Raw genomic sequence first — 20,504 nt, forward strand, 5'->3', positions numbered from 1 at the left:
CAATATACCGATACGTCCGAAAAATTAAAAGAACGAGCAAAAAAAACCTTAGATTTCCCATTTTAGATCATCGAATCACACATCAATGTGCCTAATGTGCTATATTTTTACTTTGAAAAAATCGAAATCCGATACCAGAGCTACAAAAAATCGATACGGTCGAATATCGAACTTGAAAAAATCGATACAAAATATCGATTAATCGGAGCTAAAATATCGGTTCCCGATATATCGTATCAGTATCGCCCATTCCTAGAGCCAGCTATTCCAATATGCAAGTGTTAGGTGAAGCTTTTGATCAACTCTTGGGCTGTCACTCTCCACAAATGGCATTGGAGTAGTCTGGATTCATGTCATCAAACAAAATTGTACATCCGGGAGCCATCTCCGGCAGTAGCAAGCTATTTAGCTAATCTGTCTAAACAGAATTGCAGTGTATTAGTCAAGGCCTTGACAGGTCACTGCCGATTGAACTAACACCTGGCAAATATTCAACGCGTTGAATCATCTGTATGTGATAGTTGTGAATCCGATTATGGAACTTCTTATCATCTGACATGAAACTGCCCAGTCTATGCGCAATTGCGTTTCCAAATATTTGGTAAACACTTACTTAGTGAAACTGACTTCCGAAACCTGAACCTTCATGACCCGTTGTGGTAAGGAGCTATAAGCTCTTGTACGCTTATGCGTTGTATGCCCTCTTCAAACTTCAAGGGCCCTTTTCCCAACTTTCCCTTTGTGCTCCCATCCACATTCCTTTCCTTTTTGTTCACTTCCTCTTCCGTCAGGTGTGTGACGAAAAAGGCGATGGCACAAATCTCCCAAATTGAGGTGAACGTGCCCCTGGAGCCGACGTTCTGATACCTGATAAGCAGGGTTTGCAGAAATCGCTCTCAATAGATAACGAACAACGATAAAAGAGAGGCAAAAACTGTTCCGAATCAGCCTCGTTCTCTATCATGACAGCTACACGCTTAAAATCAATAACACAGAGATGTGTTTGCATCACACAAAACGGACCTAATGCGGAACATCCCCTAGATGAGCGATAGTTACACAGCCACAAAAATAGCTCGTGTGGTTTTATTGAAGCTTGGATTTCAATATTTTCAACAGTATTTGGTTCCTCACGAAACAAGGAATCTGTACAAACGTTAACATGTTGAAAAGGACCGTTATCACGACCGTACGAGGCATTTTTGTGCCTGTGTAACTGTCGCTCATCTAGTGGATGTTCCGCATTAGGTCCGTTTTGTGTGATGCAAACACATCTCTGTGTTATTGATTTTAAGCGTGTGGCGAAAAAAGACTCTCGCGATATGCTACATATCGTATATGTATAGAGAGATGATAAGTGAGAGACTTGTTCTTTCTCTTTAGGATTCAATCCCTGCTGATAAGGTAGGACGTGGCTAAGTATTCGAGTGAAATTTAATTTTGACGTTATTGACGTTTTTGGTTAAAAATGAGGGGCAGAGCAAAATAAAATGTGTCCTTCCTAAGCAAATACAGCTGAAAATCCAACTGAAACGTGTTCCATGGGAATTTTCAAGGTTTTACGACATTTCATTACATTGAATTGTTAATAATAACTACAAAGTTAAATATGATATACTTGCGCTCGGTGCAGTCGCTTCTTAACGTTGACGTTTACAAAATTCCTTCCTATATTTCACGTTAACTCCATCGTTGATCAGTAAGAACCAAAGTTTCAAATAGGTGTGAAATTTCAAAAATTATCAGAAAATTATCAAGGTTTTGTTATGTTGATTGCCGATCATATCTTTCAGGTACTATAGCGTTTATAGCGAAGCTATGTAAAAAATCCATTTTCATGCTATGGTTATCAAACACGATCGGCGGATGCCATCTCAATCTTAAAAAAACTGTAAAAGGAAAAGAAAAAAAAGTGATGTTCTTGTTGTGAAAAAAAACCTGTCCGTTGAGATTTGGAAAGACATTTAAATAGAATACATATTAGAGTGGGGCGCAGTTGTATGGAAAAACGCAAACTTCGTCCGATCAAGTGAGATCAAGGTTTTTCTGAATCGTTTTGGGATCCCAATCAACTGTGCAAAATATGGGCTCGATTGGTTGCAACCTCGCATGCCGCATCGCGTTTTAAATTTACATGGAGATTAGTATGGGAAAACGTACTTTTTTACATTTTTGCTCTTAGCGACTTCAATTTATCATCAATCACGTGACTCAATACGTTAGCATATAGTCTGGAAGATGCCGAAAGACTTTGCCGAAGAAGGTACGTAGCTGGAAGGTCTACAAAAAATGTTATTACGTTTTGAAAATTAATTGTTTAAACCATATGCAAGAAATCAATGTTTCTGCCAGCACTACCGGACAACCTATGGCTATCGAAGGGCAAAACCCATGTTCCTTCTTTTCGGATTTTTTTCTTTGTAAAATAATTCTAGATAGCTCCCATTAGCTCTAAAGCCCTATAAGATCAATTATTTTGAAATAACACTCAGTTAAATTATTGGTCTACGTAGTACGGCAGTGCTGGCAGAATAAACGATTTTTTGCATATGGTTTGACCACTCAATGTTCGAAGCGTCATAACTTTTTTCGTGGACGTTCCAGCAACGTGCCTTCTTCAGCAAAGTTTTTCGGCATCCTTTGGGTTATACTTTAACGCAATGTGCCACTTGGTTTACGAAGAACTGAATCCTCTAGTAGTAGAAATGCAAAAATATACGTTCTCCCATACTAATTTCCATACAAACTTCAAACGCGATGCGGAAAGCGAGGAAGCAACCAATCGGTCCCAAATTCTGCACAGTTGTTCAGGACCCAAAATGGCTTCGAAAAACCATTGATTTGAAAAAATGACCATGACGCCCCACTCTAATACATATGTATTTATTGAGTATCAAATGTACATAGAACTTCTCTGTCTCAAAAACATCTTGGAGTTTGGAACATTTTATCTATCCCAGCCCTGCCCAACCTTTTCAAGCCACGGGCCGACCAGCGCAAAATACATTTTTTTTTCAGAATGTTATTAAGTTTTACAGAATGGCTAAATTGTTTAACCCATTCAGGCACAAATTTTTCTAAGCGGTATTACCCAGTGAATTTGATATGTTCCATTTGTTTCCGTGATTAATAATGGAGAAATGACAAAAAAAGTTGAAAATATTGTTTGAGATGCATTAGATCAACTGTCCTTGAGTCCAGAACTTGCGATCTACAGTTACCGTGCGAGCTTTTTTCGTCCCTCCCAATTTGGATATGTATTCAAACATATCCATAACATATTCCTAAAGATCGAGAGACTTGGTCAGATGGTTATTTAGATATCCTGGGTAATCCAAACCGTCCTTGAGTTCAGAATTTGCGATCTACAACCACGACTCTAGCTTAACAGAGCCTGTAATGCTGGGTTGACACCTTTTCGTGGTGCATTACGCAGAAAGATCTACCACACTGTGCTCTAGTTCTTATTATTCTTGTTAATTCTTATGAGTGATGGTCGGAAGAGCATGGAATGACTATAATTTGCTTTTAGATGACCCACTTACTTTTTGCTCTTTTTGGATGGAGTCAATGGAGTAAATTATAAAAACGTAACTCAATCTTAGGCTGGTTTCGAAGCCGACGACATGAATCTTCAAGCTCCAGAGCGTTGATTAATTAGGAAAGAAGGGGATACGAATTTGGTGGATCTACTAAACCCTCTGACTGATTAGAGCTCTGTGTAAAGGTGAGATTTTGAAATGCCAAACGTAATGAAATCAAATCTCTGTACAAAAACCGAATTCGGAACTCATAAAAAGAAGCAAAAATATGTTTGAACTTCAGTACCGATGCATGGTCAAAATCAGTATTATCCCACTTATTGTGGGGCGCGCCTTTGAGAGTTGGTATAAGCCATTTTTCGAAGGGTTTAAATGGCGGTACCTTAATCTAAAGAGGCCTTACATTAAGTTTGAGAAATATCTGAATAAAAAAATGAAGTAGTCGTTCATTTCTTCTCAATAAAGATGGAGCAGAAAGACATGCACTAAACAAATGACACGGGTATACTACAAAAGTTCAATGAAATGGATGCAGTGGTTCATCCCGAACAAAAAACAGAAAACGAATAAAAGTGTTATTTTGGTATATCCTGAGTCATCCAAACCGTAATTGAGTTCAAAACGTGCGATCTATAGCCACCACTCCCGCTTTTTTCGTCGCTTCAAGCTTGGATGTATTCTGCCATAACTATAATATATTCATGAAGATCAGGAGACATGGTTAGATGGTTTTAGGATATCCTGGGTCATCGAAACCGTCCTTGAGTTCAGAGCTTGTGACCTACAGCCTCGAAACTAGATTTTTTTAGCACTAGAAGCTTGGTTATGTAAACTCATATGTGAATATGTACGTTATGTGGAAGATATTGATTTGGAAAATGTATTGGAGGTAACCACTTTCCCTTCGATGGGACTCGAACCCATGACCCTACAGTATGCTAGACTGGTGCTTTAACCAACTAAGCTACGAAGGACCTCCGTCGGCCTTCGCAACCTAGCGGCTACTGAACGAGCTCGAGATTCCCAAATTGGACGCATAGTCAAATCACTCGCAATCCATTTATCAAGCCAATACTTCCACATGTGTATTGTACACGTCCACATTAGAGGAGCGTGAGTATTTAGAATGTCTGGCGGCTATACACATTCTTCATCAGCAACGGTACTGATCAAGTGAGGTTGTGTAAGCTATTTGCCAGTCGGTCGTCACTCACTTGACGTCACTTGATCAGTACCGTCGACAATCGACTGGTGACTGGCGTTAGTTGATTGATTGGGAAAATTCCGAGATTTATTGGTCACAAAATAAGACCTTCTTTGTCGCTTTAACGGCGTTGAAGTTATTTTCATGTTTGCATGCATGTAATCATGGAATAGATATAAACATAACAATTTGCGTGTAATCATAGAATAGATATTCATGTTCATATAATAGGGGGAAAGACGGCTTTGGCAGGTCTTCAGCGACGAAGAAGTTCTTATTTTGTGACCAATAAATCTCGGAAATTTCAATGAACTAACGACATGCATAGAAGCTAAAACACAAAGTTACTACCATAACCTAAGTTATTATGATATCTGTATGTCTCCACGAATGTTCTTCAGGCAAAAATGGACCTCCTAGGAGGAACGGTAAGTGTGTTCAGCAAAAATGTTCAGCAACATATAAGCATAACAGCATATGGAGACGCATGGTACATTTGTGTAATGATTCATCTGGTGTGGTGACTTAACTTTTTAGGAAAATTTCATCACTTCCGTTTAATTAAATAAACGTACAAGTGTGCAAGAATTTGTATGGCAACTTGTATAAAGGGAAACCTGTACCTAATCACATGTTTTTGGTTAACATGCTGAATACCGCGATCAATAAATCATGATCAAGAATCAAGAAACAGCTGGTTTCCGGGCGTTTTTATACGATTCTCACAATTCTTATACTGCTGTCTTATCCATTTCCTGTAGTTTACTAGTTATGTTTCCAGGGATGTTAATTTTTCTTTGCAAGATCGGATGGAGTACGGATGCTGTCATAAAGATTGTAGAAAATTTCGATCTACCAACTTCGAAGTAGGGAAAATTTATAGATTCAGAAATATTCCATTACGGAAATCAACTCAGCATGCTCATGCAAGCCCATGCGTGTACCATGCGTCTCCACATGCTGCTGAACATTTTTACTGAACACAATTACCGTTCCACCTAGGAGGCCCTGAAAGACAGTCGTGGGGACATACAGATATCGTAATAACTTAGGTCATGGTAGTCACTTGATAATTTAACGTGACGATTAATTTAACATGAGTATCTATTCTATGACTACATGCATGCAAACATGAAAATAACTTCAACGTCGTTAAAGCGAGAAGATAATCCTATTTTGTGACCAAAAAATCTTGGAATTTTCTCAATCAATCAACTAACACCAGTCACCAGTCGATTTTAGAGGTCTAAAACTACAATAGCAACACATGAAATTTACTGTCGACCGTTACATTTTGAATTCTTTTTCCATACTACCATGAAACCATAACGCCAAATAGAAGATATAACGGGACTGTTGACAATTGGCTGATATTAGTAAAGATTAATGTTTGAATAAAAATTCTGTATTCACAAAATTTGAGAAGTTGTCGCCGGTGACAACTCGCCTACTGTTTTCACGTGAAGAGTTTTCACATGAAAATTGAAATTATTATCGTCTGATAATGATTCAGCACAACACTGTTCCCTATTCACTCCGAACATCTCACTTTTCACTTCACTTAATAAGGAAACGAATGTTAACTATCCGGCCAAACGACATGCGGCCAAATGACCCTTTCGGCCAAATGGAATTTGGACAACTGGTTCTAAAATATTTCTACATGCTATGAAAGGTGATTGAATTAAAAAAAAAATCTCATCGATATCGAGTAAGGGTTCTCTGTAGTTTAAATCTCAACCGTTGCTTGAACTCAGCTTAAAATCGGCAGTAGATTTAGGTTCTTGAAGAGGACGATCAATAGTTTAGAAACTAAACATAGGCATCAACTTTTTTCTCAAATATCGAAAAAATATCGAAATGAACATTTATAATTAGATAGATTTGATATATAGATCGATAGATATGTAGGTACCAAGATCCTAGCCAAGGTACAATGTTCTCCTTCCTGTTAAGCGATCAAAATCTAAAAAACTTGATTTCAAACAACATGCTTTTTAAACTTTGGTCGTTCATGTTTGCATAATGAAAACAAATATCAAGTTAGTTGCCAATTTTACACGATAAATTACAACAAATTTCAAAACATTGCCAAGTGAAAAAAATATTGCAGTTGTATTGATTCATGGCTACTGAGATATATAATTCTGTTCACAGTATATGTCAAAATCGATTCACCCCTTGGTAGTTTATGGCTAGCGTAAAAAGCTGGATTATTCTCGTGATTAAGACGGTCGCAAAAAAAAAACCTTTTAATTAAATTTTACCATGGACAATGCGTGGAGGCGCATGATACATTGTAAGTTTGCATCGCAAAATCAGGTGTTACTTCTTTTTTCATCTTCTTCAACGCTGGTTTCACATTCCAACTGGAACTTTGCCTGCAGTTCAGATTACTCCGGATTTACAATCCTACGCTTTTGCTCGCAAGGCAACCAGTGTTGGTGAAAACTCAAAATCTCAAAACTCATGGATGATTCAAATCAAGCGTGAGTTGAAACGCACCCAACTCAGCACCTAAAAACTCATGGATGAGTTGAATCATCCATTTGAATCATCGTAGGTTTTCTTTTGTTCTCCTTCGTTAAAAACAGTGAATTGATGTTTGTCGCATAAAATATTAGACACCCTTTTATGTATAAGCAATAAATTGACCCCAAAGTGATTTCAAATGCGTTTTTAAACCAAAATGATTTTTTGACAAATGAGTGAAATGATGCGTTTTAGCATGAAAAATTCAAGCGTTATGCTTTCCTTTAACAAACTTTAATCATTCATAAATATTTATTACCCAATTATTCTTCGTATGATACGTTCATTTAATTCCGTTGAAGATATACACGTTTTCCTACAGAACCATGCAATGAATAAGCGATATCCATGATGGTACTGATGCTGCTGACTAGTACCTGCCATACAACGGAAGCAGTTATGGGATATGAATAAAGCATAACATCATAATCTTTTCATCACGATGCGAGACAAGATAGCAGTTGGCAATCATGTCATGCGAACAGTGCACGGAAAAATCGCAAAATACAACAATATAAAAAGAAACAAATAACTCAAATCTTGAAACTTCAATTTAAGTATAATGCAACTGACAGCGGCATCTGTGTCGAGCTACTTTTGGCTTGGAGATTGTCTAAGCTGATAAAAAAATGAAAATCTTCAACAGAATGACATTTCCACGCAGGCATTTTGTCTTTAACTGCTTAATATTTAATTTATTATATAGCGAACCTTACCTTACTGGATGATAAAGGGATCAGAAAAAGAAGTTTTCAACGGTATCGATTTAAGGAACGATCTCAAATTTGAAGTAGAAGTTCGCTACTGTTGGATTATAAATAATTCTTTTTAAAGAATGATTCATATTTTCATTACCAGACAAAACATTATGAACGGAGCATACTCCGAGCATGAAGCTGTCGCTCCCTTTATGTTACGTAACAAAACAGTCCTTCAGGCATGCCACCACATCGCAGCAGTACAAAGGGCGCCAGATGATGATGCTCTGCTGTGGAAACCAGACGTCGACGATGATGCTGGGAAGCTTGGTTGTGCATCCCAGTTCCCACCCCAGAGCTGTGGAACTGTGAAAAGGAAAATCAATGGATCCACCACTAGACCTATATATGTCAGACGACGATTCCCATGGCGATGGCGGAATCCGGTAGCCCTCTGTAGATGTAATCTGGTAGTGGATATGGCTTTTCAACCAAACATTCAGATAATGTTTTTATCCGGACTCGACGAGATTGTGGAAGCGCAAACGGTGGTAATGCGATCACAATTTGTGTGCATATAAATACATGCATGTATTACACCAACAGGATATCGGAATTTTATCACTTGTTGTTATGGCTTCAACCATGGGAAAATTGAATGTGAAAGGCAGTTTATGATAGAGAGTTTCTCTATGATGCTGCTGAATACTTATTTATCCCTTTATTGATATTTATTGGTATAACTTGGAAACTGGAACCTCTCAAGCCTGGAAGACAAATTTAACTGTTGCAATAAATGTCAATCTATAGATTCGACTGCATATAGAAAAAACTATAAATTAGTTTAGCACCACCAAAATGTTGACCCAATTGGCTGAAATTTTGTCCAGAGTATCTGGGTGTCAAATTCAGCTTTTCACGCTCACCATTATGACGGATGCTATAAAAAATGTACAAGAAATGTTTCCGAGTGAATACTCCGAGTGCTTGCAAGTCCTCCTCCATGTCCATGTTTCATGTCCGTAGAGGACAACCGGTCTTATTATCGTCTTGTACATGACACATTTGGTGCGGTGGCGAATCTTGTTTTGACTGCATTTTCTTCTGGAGCCCGTAATAGGCTCGACTTCCACAGATGATGCGACTTCGTATTTCACGACTAACATTGTTATCAGCCGTTAGCAAGGATCCGAGGTAGACGAATTCCTCGACCACCTCGAAGGTATCCCCGTCTATCGTAACACTGCTTCCCAAGCGGGCCCTGTCGCGCTCAGTTCCGCCCCCAAGCATGCACTTTGTCTTTGACGCATTCACCACCAGTTCAACTTTTGTTGCTTCACGTTACAGGCGGTTGTACAGTTCTGCTACCTTTGCAAATGTTCGGCCGACAATGTCCATGTCATCCGCGAAACAAATAAATTGACTGGATCTGTTGAAAATCGTACCCCGGCTGTTACACCCGGCTCTCCGCATGACACCTTCTAGCGCAATGTTGAACAACAGGCACGAAAGTCCATCACCTTGTCTTAGTCCCCGGCGTGATTCGAACGAACTGGAGTGTTCGCCCGAAATCTTCACACAGTTTTGCACACCATCCACCTTTGCTTTGATCAGTGTGGTAAGCTTCCCATCTGAAAAGTTACTTTACTCATTGTTTTAGTCTGACATATACACTCAAAAACAAATCTGTCAGTTATTGTATAAAATCTTGGTATATACAAATCTGTAAGCTTTTTATACAGATATTGTATTAAAATAATACAAATCTGTAAGACTTCAATACAACAATTCTAGGAACTTTTTTCAAATGGGCGTGATTGTATTTGACCTTGAAATTTAAAACGGTTAATACTCTCCCGTTCAGCATATTTTGTTCAATTGACGTTACTACCAGATAGATTGGAATCCATTATTTCTGTTCAGCACATTAGTTGATGAAAATAATCACGCCAATTTGTAAACACCCTAGATTTTTTTTACATTTCGAATAGAAACAATGATGACGATGATGAAAAATTATCAAATTTAGTTATTTATGACTATAAAGCACATTACCGCGACTATAGGCGCACCCACGTCTTAACGATGCATCGGATAGCTTCTGTTTGCAATAAGTTGTCGAAAAGGTTGTACGTCTCTTTCAAGGACGCAAATGTATGTTTGCTAGAACCGACATGTTAAACTATGTTAAGCCGAAAAGATACAATCATATCACGTATGATAGTTCTCGCAAAACGTGCCAAAACTTTGGAAACGATTCTCCAGATACATATGAATTATTAAATTCCCTCGAAACCTTGTTTCTACTCGAACCAAAACAAAAAACACACTCAACATTGTTGTTTTCATCGCAACAAAAAGCGCTCTTACGTGTTCGGGATTATCCAGCAAGAAGAGCTTCATGATTAAGGTCCAGCTTAGGTATTCAAAGTTGCAACCATCGCAGCGCTTCCCTGTGGAAATCCCGACGGTCGGTCGTCTGTCGGTGGAGCAAAATTTCTAACGAATCTCATTTGCATAATTTTCTCGCTCCGCCTGGCCTGCAGCCATCGCCAATCGCCAAGGCAAGCAGAATGAAATTTATTTCCTACCTACCTAGGTCTGAAAAGATTCCGGATTATACATCAGAGGGTGGCTGCCAGAGAAGCAACAGGAAGTGAACCGAAATAATTGTGTACGGTTGTCGGCACGGGTTAACCGAATGAAAAGCGGCAGCATCATATCTCAGCCCGGAGTCCGCCAGATCCGGTGTTTTTCACACCATGACTGGGCGACTTTTATATTAAAAATGTGTCTAATGCAATAAATTCTCATCGGTAGAAGCCCTTTCATCGTCGTACGCTTTTTGATTAGCCTCCATGACGAGGATCTGAACGGCGGATGAAACCGCACAATGTCACAATAGCCTCTATTTATGTGTGGGTTTCTTGTTGTCGTTCACGTTCCCAGTTTGTACAATTTGTGAAATCCTAATCGGAAAAAATGCCAAGTGGCATCGTGCTTGGATTAGGATATAAAGCCCGTATTCAACTTGGCATACTGTGGTGAAGTAAGGCACCTGCTGGATATGACAGCGAATGAATGGAAATCCGATTCATTGTGACGGTGAGACGTGAGGAAGCTAATGTTGACTGGAATTTGAATATGGATCTGAACGGGAAATAGGTGAACGTCTGGCAAATCAAACTTTATGGAGCGAAAGTTTTATTAGTGTATAACAAAATGCACAGAACATCACAGATTTTTTATGGGATTATGGCAGATAGGAGAGTGGATTTGAAATGTCAAGCATCTTACTTAAGAATAAAATACGGTGAAATACCAACAATACGGACACATATATAGCACATCTATTTTGAGCATCTAAAGTTGATTGAATTAATTGACAACGGCAATTTCTGATCTACGAACAAATTATATTAACCCAATTAGAAGTTTCCGAGCCAATAAACGTCTGCGATCAGTAACATGCGGCTTCCACTCGAGCAAAGAGGAATTAATAAATCATTCCACGAGCTCGAATTAAGAGTTAAGCGAGTAGCAATTTCCAATTGAGTGACGAGCGAACTGACGAAAACTCTATGTTTCGGAAACCAGAACGGATGTCATCAATTTATTATCCTCTTTCAACTTTAATCAAAACAACAACTGTGTGAGTGAGAGTCATCCTCTACCCCTCACCCGGCTGGGAGTGTTGGTCAAGTAGTACTACGAATAATTTGATCAAATCTCATGCTCCGTAATGGTGCCCTTTCTTGTTACGAAGACTAGTACTACAAAAAGGATTCACTTCTCTGCCGTAATCTGGCAAAGTGACGTATACGCCATTTTCCAAAAATGGTGCTAACGAGTAGAACTGATCGTACTCTTTAACAGACAAATGGAAAACATGTATGTTGTAAAATGGCGCATACGTCACTTTTTCAGATTACGGCAGTTCTGAAGCAAGGCAAGTTTCTTAGTGAGTGTAGGGAATGGGATGTACTAGTTGTTCATAACAGGTACAGCAAAACTTCACAAGGACGCCCTTATTCGTACTAGCTACTCAGGGAATAGAAGGTCGAGAAGAGCCACCGTTGCTAGCTAAAGCTTGAACCGGATACCTGGGACTCCCACAATATCCGCGGCAATAGAAGCAAACGATGCCCTGTGCGTATTTAGTGATCAATTTCAGGAATTTTTGATTTTATATAGCGATTGAAGGAATTAAAGTAAATAATTGGAACGTGCTCACCAGTTTAGTGCTTCAATAGCTCCAGGTTTGAACAGGGCGTAACAAGTATATCCAATAAGACATCGAAGTTTTCGTGATTTTTTTACTTCTCCTCCTTTACTTCCATCGAAACTGTGGCCGCAATGCCCAACTGTTGCCGTTTTGGGGACTGTGGGGATTGTCGTCGGTTTCGTATCTGCGGTATCTGTTATTGCTGCTGCAGTTTGATTGGTGCATCTTAGCAAAAATTCCAGTGCGTTCACATTGAGCCTGGTATTATTTTACTAAATATGGAAATTCACCATATTAAGTAACGTTCTCTACAAATAAAAGAATATTAAAGTCTATCAGATATTTTAATATATATACGGATCAGTAACCAAATTTCCTAGACGTGAAATTTGATCTTCCAAAGATTTATCGTACTGTTCAGATACGATATTATAAAATAAATTCAGTGTGTGGAAATAAGACAATAATATTTTACCGGTTTGCCACCCGAATATGGGAGTTGTTGAGATAAGAACAGGTCCTGCATTCAAAAACAATTGAATAGTATAGCATAAACCTTTGCTCTTAGATGAAGTTCTGGAGAAAATAATATTCAGGGTTATTGTAGATTTCATCACAATCTACAATCAGGTAATAACAATATTAGAAATTTAGATTAGTTGTTATAAGATGTTTTCCATGGTAAAAAAGATTTTTCAATGTTTATATCATTCAAGCAATTGAAGAAAATGAAAAAAAGTAAAATGGAACTAAACAAATAACAAAATATCAAAAACGCTTATTTAATAAAATAATTATTTAATCGTAATTATTGTTTTTAGGGAAATCTGTTGAATTCAAGTTAGCATTGTGTAATTAAAAAAAAAACTTTATCAGAATCTTTTTATTTTAACCTGGGAAGAAATCTGGCTAAAAATCTAATTTCCTGTATGGAGGTACGACAAATGTTACAGTGTAAATAAATGTCAAAGTTCATATGTTCATAATGTCATAATTCTAATTTCATGGTTCTGGTCATGATTCTAATTTAATCCCTAATTTAACAATAGAATTTCTATTTTCAAAAGAGTGCTGGATATTTATTGAAGTATATTTTATTAGCATTTAGCAAAACAGGAAGACATTTTGTTTGAAATATCTTTTGAACAGATTTATTTTTTGTCTTCTTTTCGTTTTATAAGAAATAAGGAATTAGCATTAGCATTGTTACGGTGTAATTCGTAGATTGGACACTAGTGATACTCATGTTTTACTTTTGAGATCCTTATCTAGAATGCTTATCAGAAATCAAAAAGGGGAGTGGTCCTTGATTCCAGTCTTAAACAAAAATAACAAAAGCATGAGGATTACTACTCCTATTCGTTTTATAAGAAATAAGGAATAGCATAAAAGAGAGAGGAATATAAAAGGATTAGGTGAAGAAATTAAATAGTAAAAGAAAAAGCAAACAATTCAATTGAAATGATACTTAATGATTCCAGTAATTGTTGAAAATCACGGTCCACGGAAAATCCTGACGAATTGATCGTCCAGAGTACACCACCGAACGTCCATTGCCCAGTCACGGCATTTGATACCGCTACTTCGCCGTGTTCACCTTGATTGATTGCTTGCAACGGGGCATCGGTTTATCGTTTGACATTTTTTTTGCTGAGCCATTCAAAATCGGATCGATAAATTGAATATCCATAAGATTACTTATTTTTCTCCAACATCTTCAATGGCGGTTTTCCAACTGGTTGAGTGATCATTGGATCGAATTCAGCTTCACAATTGCCTTAGTTTCCCGTCGACCGGTAAGAGCGGTAAGACGCGCGGCTACAAAGCAAGACCATGCTGAGGGAGGCTGGGTTCGATTCCCGGTGCCGGTCTAGGCAATTTTCGGATTGGAAATTGTCTCGACTTCCCTGGGCGGGCATTAAAGTATCATCGTGCTAGCCTCATGATATACGAATGCAAAAAAATGGTAACCTGGCTTAGAAACCTCGCAGTTGATAACTGTGGAAGTGCTTAATGAACACTAAGCTGCGAGGCGGCTCTGTCCCAGTGTGGGGATGTAATGCCAATAAGAAGAAGATGTATGTGTGTGTACAAAAAAAATGTGAGGCACGCTTTTTTGCACTAAGCCTAATCTGATTTGCTTGCAACAGGTTGCATTCGACGCAGAATCCTTCCTATTGTTTTGCTATTGAAAATGGCTCAATCGGCCATTGCGTTCTGGAGTTATTTAAAAAAAACATTGATTTTTTTTCCCCATTTTCCCCTTGGAAAAAAATTCAAATTTTTGATTTTTTTTTTCAGAATCTGCAATGCATTCAAATAAACGCGAATAAATGAGAATTGATGGAAATAACTGAATCTATTTCCCTAAAGTGCAATTTTAACCTCTCTTATGTGTTTTCTTGTTACTTTTTATGTGTGTCACGAGAAAGGCACCATCACCGCTAAGTAGATTATTTTGTTTTTGCCTTTCTCGTATAAGTATACGTAAAGGCTATATGATCACTCCAAAACCGAACTTTTGATAGAAGGCTCGGAGACCCATAGTATTATATACCAATCGACTCAGCTCGACGAATTGAGGTGATGTCTGTTTGTGTGTATGTATGTATGTGTGTGTGTGTGTGTGTATGTGCGTATGTGTACAAAATTTTGTAGACACACTTTTTGGAACTTAGCATTGGCCGAATTACTCGCAACAAGTTCCATTTGACTGAGAATCCTGTCCCATTGTTTGCTATTGAAAATTGGCCAGATTGGACTATGGGATCAGAAGTTATGGCCAAAATACTATTTTCTTTGCGCAAAACACGCTAAAAAGCACTCACTCATATTTTAGTATTTTTTTGCACGAGAAAGGCACCAACACCGCTAGGTGGATTAATCGGGGTTTTTTTTTTTCAAATTAGTGCCATCCAAGGATGTTATCGATCATTTAGTAATTTGGTTTCGCTGGTTTAGTAGTTTTTCAATAACGAGAGAGTATGTTTTTCACGGAGTAGCCATCTGGAAAGTAAGTACAGTAAGTGTGTTATTCGTCGCGGGCGGAAGAAAAAATATCCATTTGACATTCGGTGGATTATCATCGCTTGTATTGCGCTTTGCTGTGGTATTTGTGGAGACGCAGTGTTAAACACGGTCTTCAAATCACAAAAATCACCTACTCATATTCCTGCCCTCTTCCTAACTGTCTACAAGGACGTTACCGGCGCCGTTACTGATCATTTGAATATTAAAGTCACTGAAACTTGCACACTGAAAAAGCTTGAACAATCCCAGTAAATCATTCAGTTCTTTGTGCAATTTCACTGATTCTGGCCAATCACGGAGTAGTAACCATAGATATGTGTAGTTAGTCAAAGCTAAGCTAACGTTTTGCACGTTTTCTGGTAAATCCATTTGTTTTTTAGAGCTGAAATATTTTTGAAATGAATAAAAATTTGGCTTTCTTTGGATTGCACAATGATCCAGATAGTATAAAAATGGTAATCACTTTTTCATGCTCAAAATAGCAGAGATAGAAAAAAAAACTTTGTTCTACATAGTTGTTCCTAATAGCTGCGGCATTATTGTGGAGATAATAAAAATTAGGGTGGGCCACATTTAAAAACAATTGAAAATAGTGTTTTTTCTTTACATTTTTCTTTTATATATTTTATTTAATTGTATTACACCCGATTCTTTTTTTACACGGATTATTTTCACACGGCTTTTTTTACACGGATTCTCGAAATAACACGGATTTTTTTTGCACGGCACGCATCCCCCGTGTAAAAAAGAATCGGGTGTATTACTTTTATAACATTGTTCCGCAAAGTTGTAACTCGGCTAGTTTCCAAAAAAAATTGTTAGGCAAATTGTTTCTTTAAGTCCTAAATTGACCGATTTAGAGTAATTTTCTCAAAAATACTTGGGGTGACAATAAAAACAGGTTTTTGCCAATAAAAACTTTTTTGTTTCAAATTTCTCAGCAATGTGGTGTTCAGACCGCTTTTAAAACTTTGCAAGGCCCAACTTTTCGTGACAATAGCTTCCCGATATTTTATGCGCCCAATGACAAAATATAATAATTTTCTAATGAAAATACGGTATTTCAGATCCATTTCATGATTATTTTAAAAATTTGCATTTTTTTATCATGTGAAATACTTTCTTACACAAAATAAAATGTTATTGGATTTATTCTGAACTTTTTTTTTTCTGATTTGATATACAGGGTCCGACAATTGAAGTGCTACATTAGGATTGGCGAAAACAATAATATTTCATTTAAATTTCATTCAAATTAACATGAAATCATATCACTTTTTGAAAGTTCACTGGTTAAGTTCATCTTTTTCGTCCTTGAGTTTAACCACTCCCGCTGACGACCAAGGAACGCGACCATCGAGCTCCGCAGGTGCTCTTGTGGCATTTTACCTGTTGCGACCAGATGACGCCTAAGGACTTGCACAAAAAACATGATTTGCAGACGAGGCCTCAAACATAGTCCAGAAAGTCAAATTTATAGGGTTCAGCAGGTCCAGCAAACTTGCTGACCGCTCTGAGCTCGAAATAAACCCTGAAAGACTGTTAGTTGGATTTTCTTCACTTTTTAACCCGGCGTTTAATCCTGTCGTAAAACCCATTCACCTGAAGTGCTATTTTAGACCTTTCTTATGTGATTTTTTTCAACATCCTCCTTAATTCACCGAGAGAGACATCATCACTGCTAGGTGAATTGATTTGAGTTTTTTAATATCTCCTGGCTTTTAGAATGAATAAACTATTCCTTGTCTCTAAATCTGGGTGGTTTTTATTCATGCTTCTTTGTTTTTAACGAAGTTTTCAAGGGTGTTCACAACCGAACCACAAAATGAAAATGTCCAAAAATGTCAAATTTTCTAAATTGTCAATATTTTTTCCAAATCGATGAAATCATACTAATTTCTTTGCTAGTAGTAAGGTTATACGTTTAGCTTTCTATTGCTATGCAAATGTCGACATAAGATCAACCAGGGCCATAGTTATGGACAAAACAAAAAAGGGTGCCCACAACCGAACCTCCTCCCCTACGTGTTTTCACTGTAACAGTAATATCGTCTTTGTTTTGAGTTCTCAGAGGTCAATTTTGACAGAAAAAACATGAAAAAACAAATTTTACACAATTGACAAAAAAATAGATTTATGAAAAAAAAGTTTCTTGTGGCCATGTCCAATTATAAAAAAAAATGCTTTGATAGAAATTTTGCGCACAATCGCTTTGGAAAATTCAAACTAAGTAAAAGTACAACGATAGAAAGGCAAAAATAAATAATTCACCCGTCTGAGAACACCTCCGAACTGCGACCATGTGATTGATCAACTTGAAAACGAGTCATTTATACCATAACACGAAAGATTACACGAAATACAATATTGATGAAATTCCCGCTGATCCCAATTGCATCTATCTGAGGGAAAAATCGGTTTCGATATCTCCACTTATTCGATTTCATACCCCTATTCCTTCAAGCTCCGTGCCTCACCGCTTCCGCAACTCAATTACAGGATGCAAAACATAACCCAACACTCAGTCACGGTAAACTCCAACGTATGGAAAGCACATTTCAGTGACTTGTTGAGGATTACCGTGGGACACCGAATTTCGTACACCTGAGGGCTGCGTTATCCGTGTGAGTCAAAAGAACTACAGCTTCGTCATAAACTAGAAGTTGATCGTTATTTACGGTTGTGAGGTATTACTCTTGATTACACATCTACGGTTTGTTGAAATAATGGAATAAATCCACTCCACTTTTGTTTTCCACTATTGGGCGTAACTTTTATTTTATGTCAATTGTTATCTTATCTAATATGGATATAAGGGCACAGTCACTTTTTGTTGCTGCTTTTAGTTGCAATACGATTTTTCCTGTTGCTCTGAATACATGGCTACTATACCTACATTCCAACTGTCAATTGGCACATCACATGATATGAATATTGAATTTACAAATGAAATGCATTTAAACCCTTTACATTTTATCATAAATCGAAACTCCACTGAGGTGGACGGATTTCGGTGCTCCATGTTTTTCGGTCCCACACGATATGTATTATTCATAGGCTGTGCTCGTTTGACTGGGCATGACGAGAGGCATTTGTCACTTCCGTGCATCGATCAACTCTGTACAGGATATTGTTCTTTTTTTTTAATTGTCGTTTTGTCGATAATCAGGTCGAATGGGAATTTTTGATGTGCATGAGCCCAATGGTTGAGAAAATTTAGTAGGATACAAATGAGTTTGTTTCAACATCACTTCAAGAACGATCTGTTCTATTTAAAGGTTACCAGTGAACCATACTACCATACTGTAATATACCGAAGGACTCAGCTCGATAAAAAAGGTTGATATCTGTAGCTGCGTATGCTTGTGCGTAAATTGTGTTATTTTTTTAAATTCACATGTTAGTTACATTCCACGCCGTGTATTAAATGAAACGGGCAAATTATTTTTTAAATTAGGGTCGCAATACGTGTATCGATCTTAATATATATCAAGCAGTGCAGATAAATGTAACAGAATTAAATCGTAAATCGAAATTTTTACGTTTTATGCATAATAGGAAATGTAACAAAACCGTAATTTTTTGTTTTCAATTTTGTTTGTTTTACAAATGTGAAACAGTTTATGCCCTGCGAAGGCAAAATACGTAACCGGAACCCATAATTTCTTGTTGGAAAGGTCCTCAGGAATGATTAACAGTCAAACCTCCATGAGTCGATATTGAACTTATGGAAATATTAAGATGTGGAATAGAAAATCCTAGGAAAGTTCTTTGAAGGGACCATCACAGTAACCCAGAAAATATTTTTTAATATGGCACAATTTGCCTCCATGATTTAATAGTCATGGAACATCAACTCATGGAGATTTTACTGTATGATACACTACAGGCGATAAAAGTTATTTCATGAAAATTATTGTTGATTGCGGTATTGCTTACAAATATAAAAAGAACGACTAAAATTTTCAAAAAAATTTTGGTAACAAAATCGAAAACGTGATAAAATTGGGAGTAGACAAAATCGGGTCAATACTGTAATGCGACCGAACACACTGTTGAGAGTGTACTATAAAATAATTGCTATGACTTATGAGCAATAATTTCGCAAATAGTCAGGAAAATAAAAATCAACAGCTGTAAAATCTATTTGCAGGGCAGATAATCATCATCAGAAAGGGTAACTTTTTCTTCTCAGCGCTTCCGTATTCATCGTAACGAAAATTGTGGAACAAAAATTAAATGGACTCATTACTTATTTTTCAGTTTTTTAATTACATTCCGTTGCTTCGAAATGTTAACATGGGAGCGTTCACCAGAATTTACCCTTCGTTCGCTTTGAAGTAGAATCAAATTTTCTGTCCAATTAATGTCGACCTTTTCCGAGCAACGCATTTCTCAGAATCGAACCAAATTTTTAAAATGTTAGGAAACTGCTTAACATCAGACGCAAAAAAAAACAACTTTCCGAGACATATAAAGCACCCACGTCGTTCGCTGGGGGGCCTCGAACAAAGGTTCTCGGTACATCTTCGCCCCAACATTAACAAGTCTCTGTTTATCTTTCGTTGCAAAAACAAAATCACATTTCCATCACTCTCACCCAAGCCAAATTCAACTTTCAACTTTATACGCACTTCAACTTTCACTCGAACTCACCCAAGCTAACTCACAAAGCTCACCCACCCACTCATCCACTCACTATTTATGATTCGCTTGCGGCACACGCGGACGGGCAGCAAAGTAAACTAATTTATCTTGGAAATTTGCTGTCCTTCAGCGCACAAGGTTGCCATTTGGATAACAAACAAAACCTCAGCCAAAACCTATTATCTGCTTGCGGGACTCATTCTTTTCAACTGTTTGTTCTCTCATTTCATCTTCATCGTGCGGTACGTGACGGCGTCATCACGCAGAACTTCCCTGCCGGTTCCTATGTTCTCTCGCAGTGACTTCAACATCTGGTCCGTGCTGAAGAATTGCATCGGGAAGGAGCTAAGCAAAATCACCATGCCGGTCGTCTTCAACGAGCCGCTGAGGTGAGTCTAACATCAATGCAATGGAGCAGTTGCTATTCGGAGTCGTATTCAGGACCGTTTCGGGATTGTATTGAATGAAAATAATGGAGACGCATGGTGTATGGCAAACAATACATAAACTTTCGGTCGTGGTACAGGACAGCCTTATATTTGAGTAGGGTAGGACGGTATAATGTGCCCCCCTGGTCAAAGCTCCCCTTAGACTTTTAGAAAACTATAACTAACTAAGATTAAATC

The 20,504-nt window shown here is 37.7% G+C and overlaps 1 protein-coding gene across 8 annotated transcripts in view; it reads left to right on the plus strand.

Annotated features, from left to right (window-relative positions):
- The window catches only part of LOC134217950 (oxysterol-binding protein-related protein 2), a 73,511-nt gene that overhangs the window by 24,642 nt on the left and 28,365 nt on the right, over positions 1 to 20,504 (plus strand). For 7 of the 8 annotated variants that reach the window (XR_009981192.1, XM_062696799.1, XM_062696802.1 and 4 more), the window contains one exon: positions 20,145 to 20,267. The exons of the other annotated variant lie outside the window; for it this stretch is intronic. Coding sequence is in view for 6 of the 7 variants with exons in the window: in XM_062696799.1 (XP_062552783.1) it covers positions 20,145 to 20,267 (123 nt within the window). In the remaining variant the exon portion in view is untranslated. The remainder of the gene's footprint in view (positions 1 to 20,144; positions 20,268 to 20,504) is intronic. 8 annotated transcript variants of the gene reach the window in all.

This window comes from Armigeres subalbatus, chromosome 2 (genome assembly GCF_024139115.2).
Source record: "Armigeres subalbatus isolate Guangzhou_Male chromosome 2, GZ_Asu_2, whole genome shotgun sequence".
Classification (NCBI taxonomy): domain Eukaryota; kingdom Metazoa; phylum Arthropoda; class Insecta; order Diptera; family Culicidae; genus Armigeres; species Armigeres subalbatus.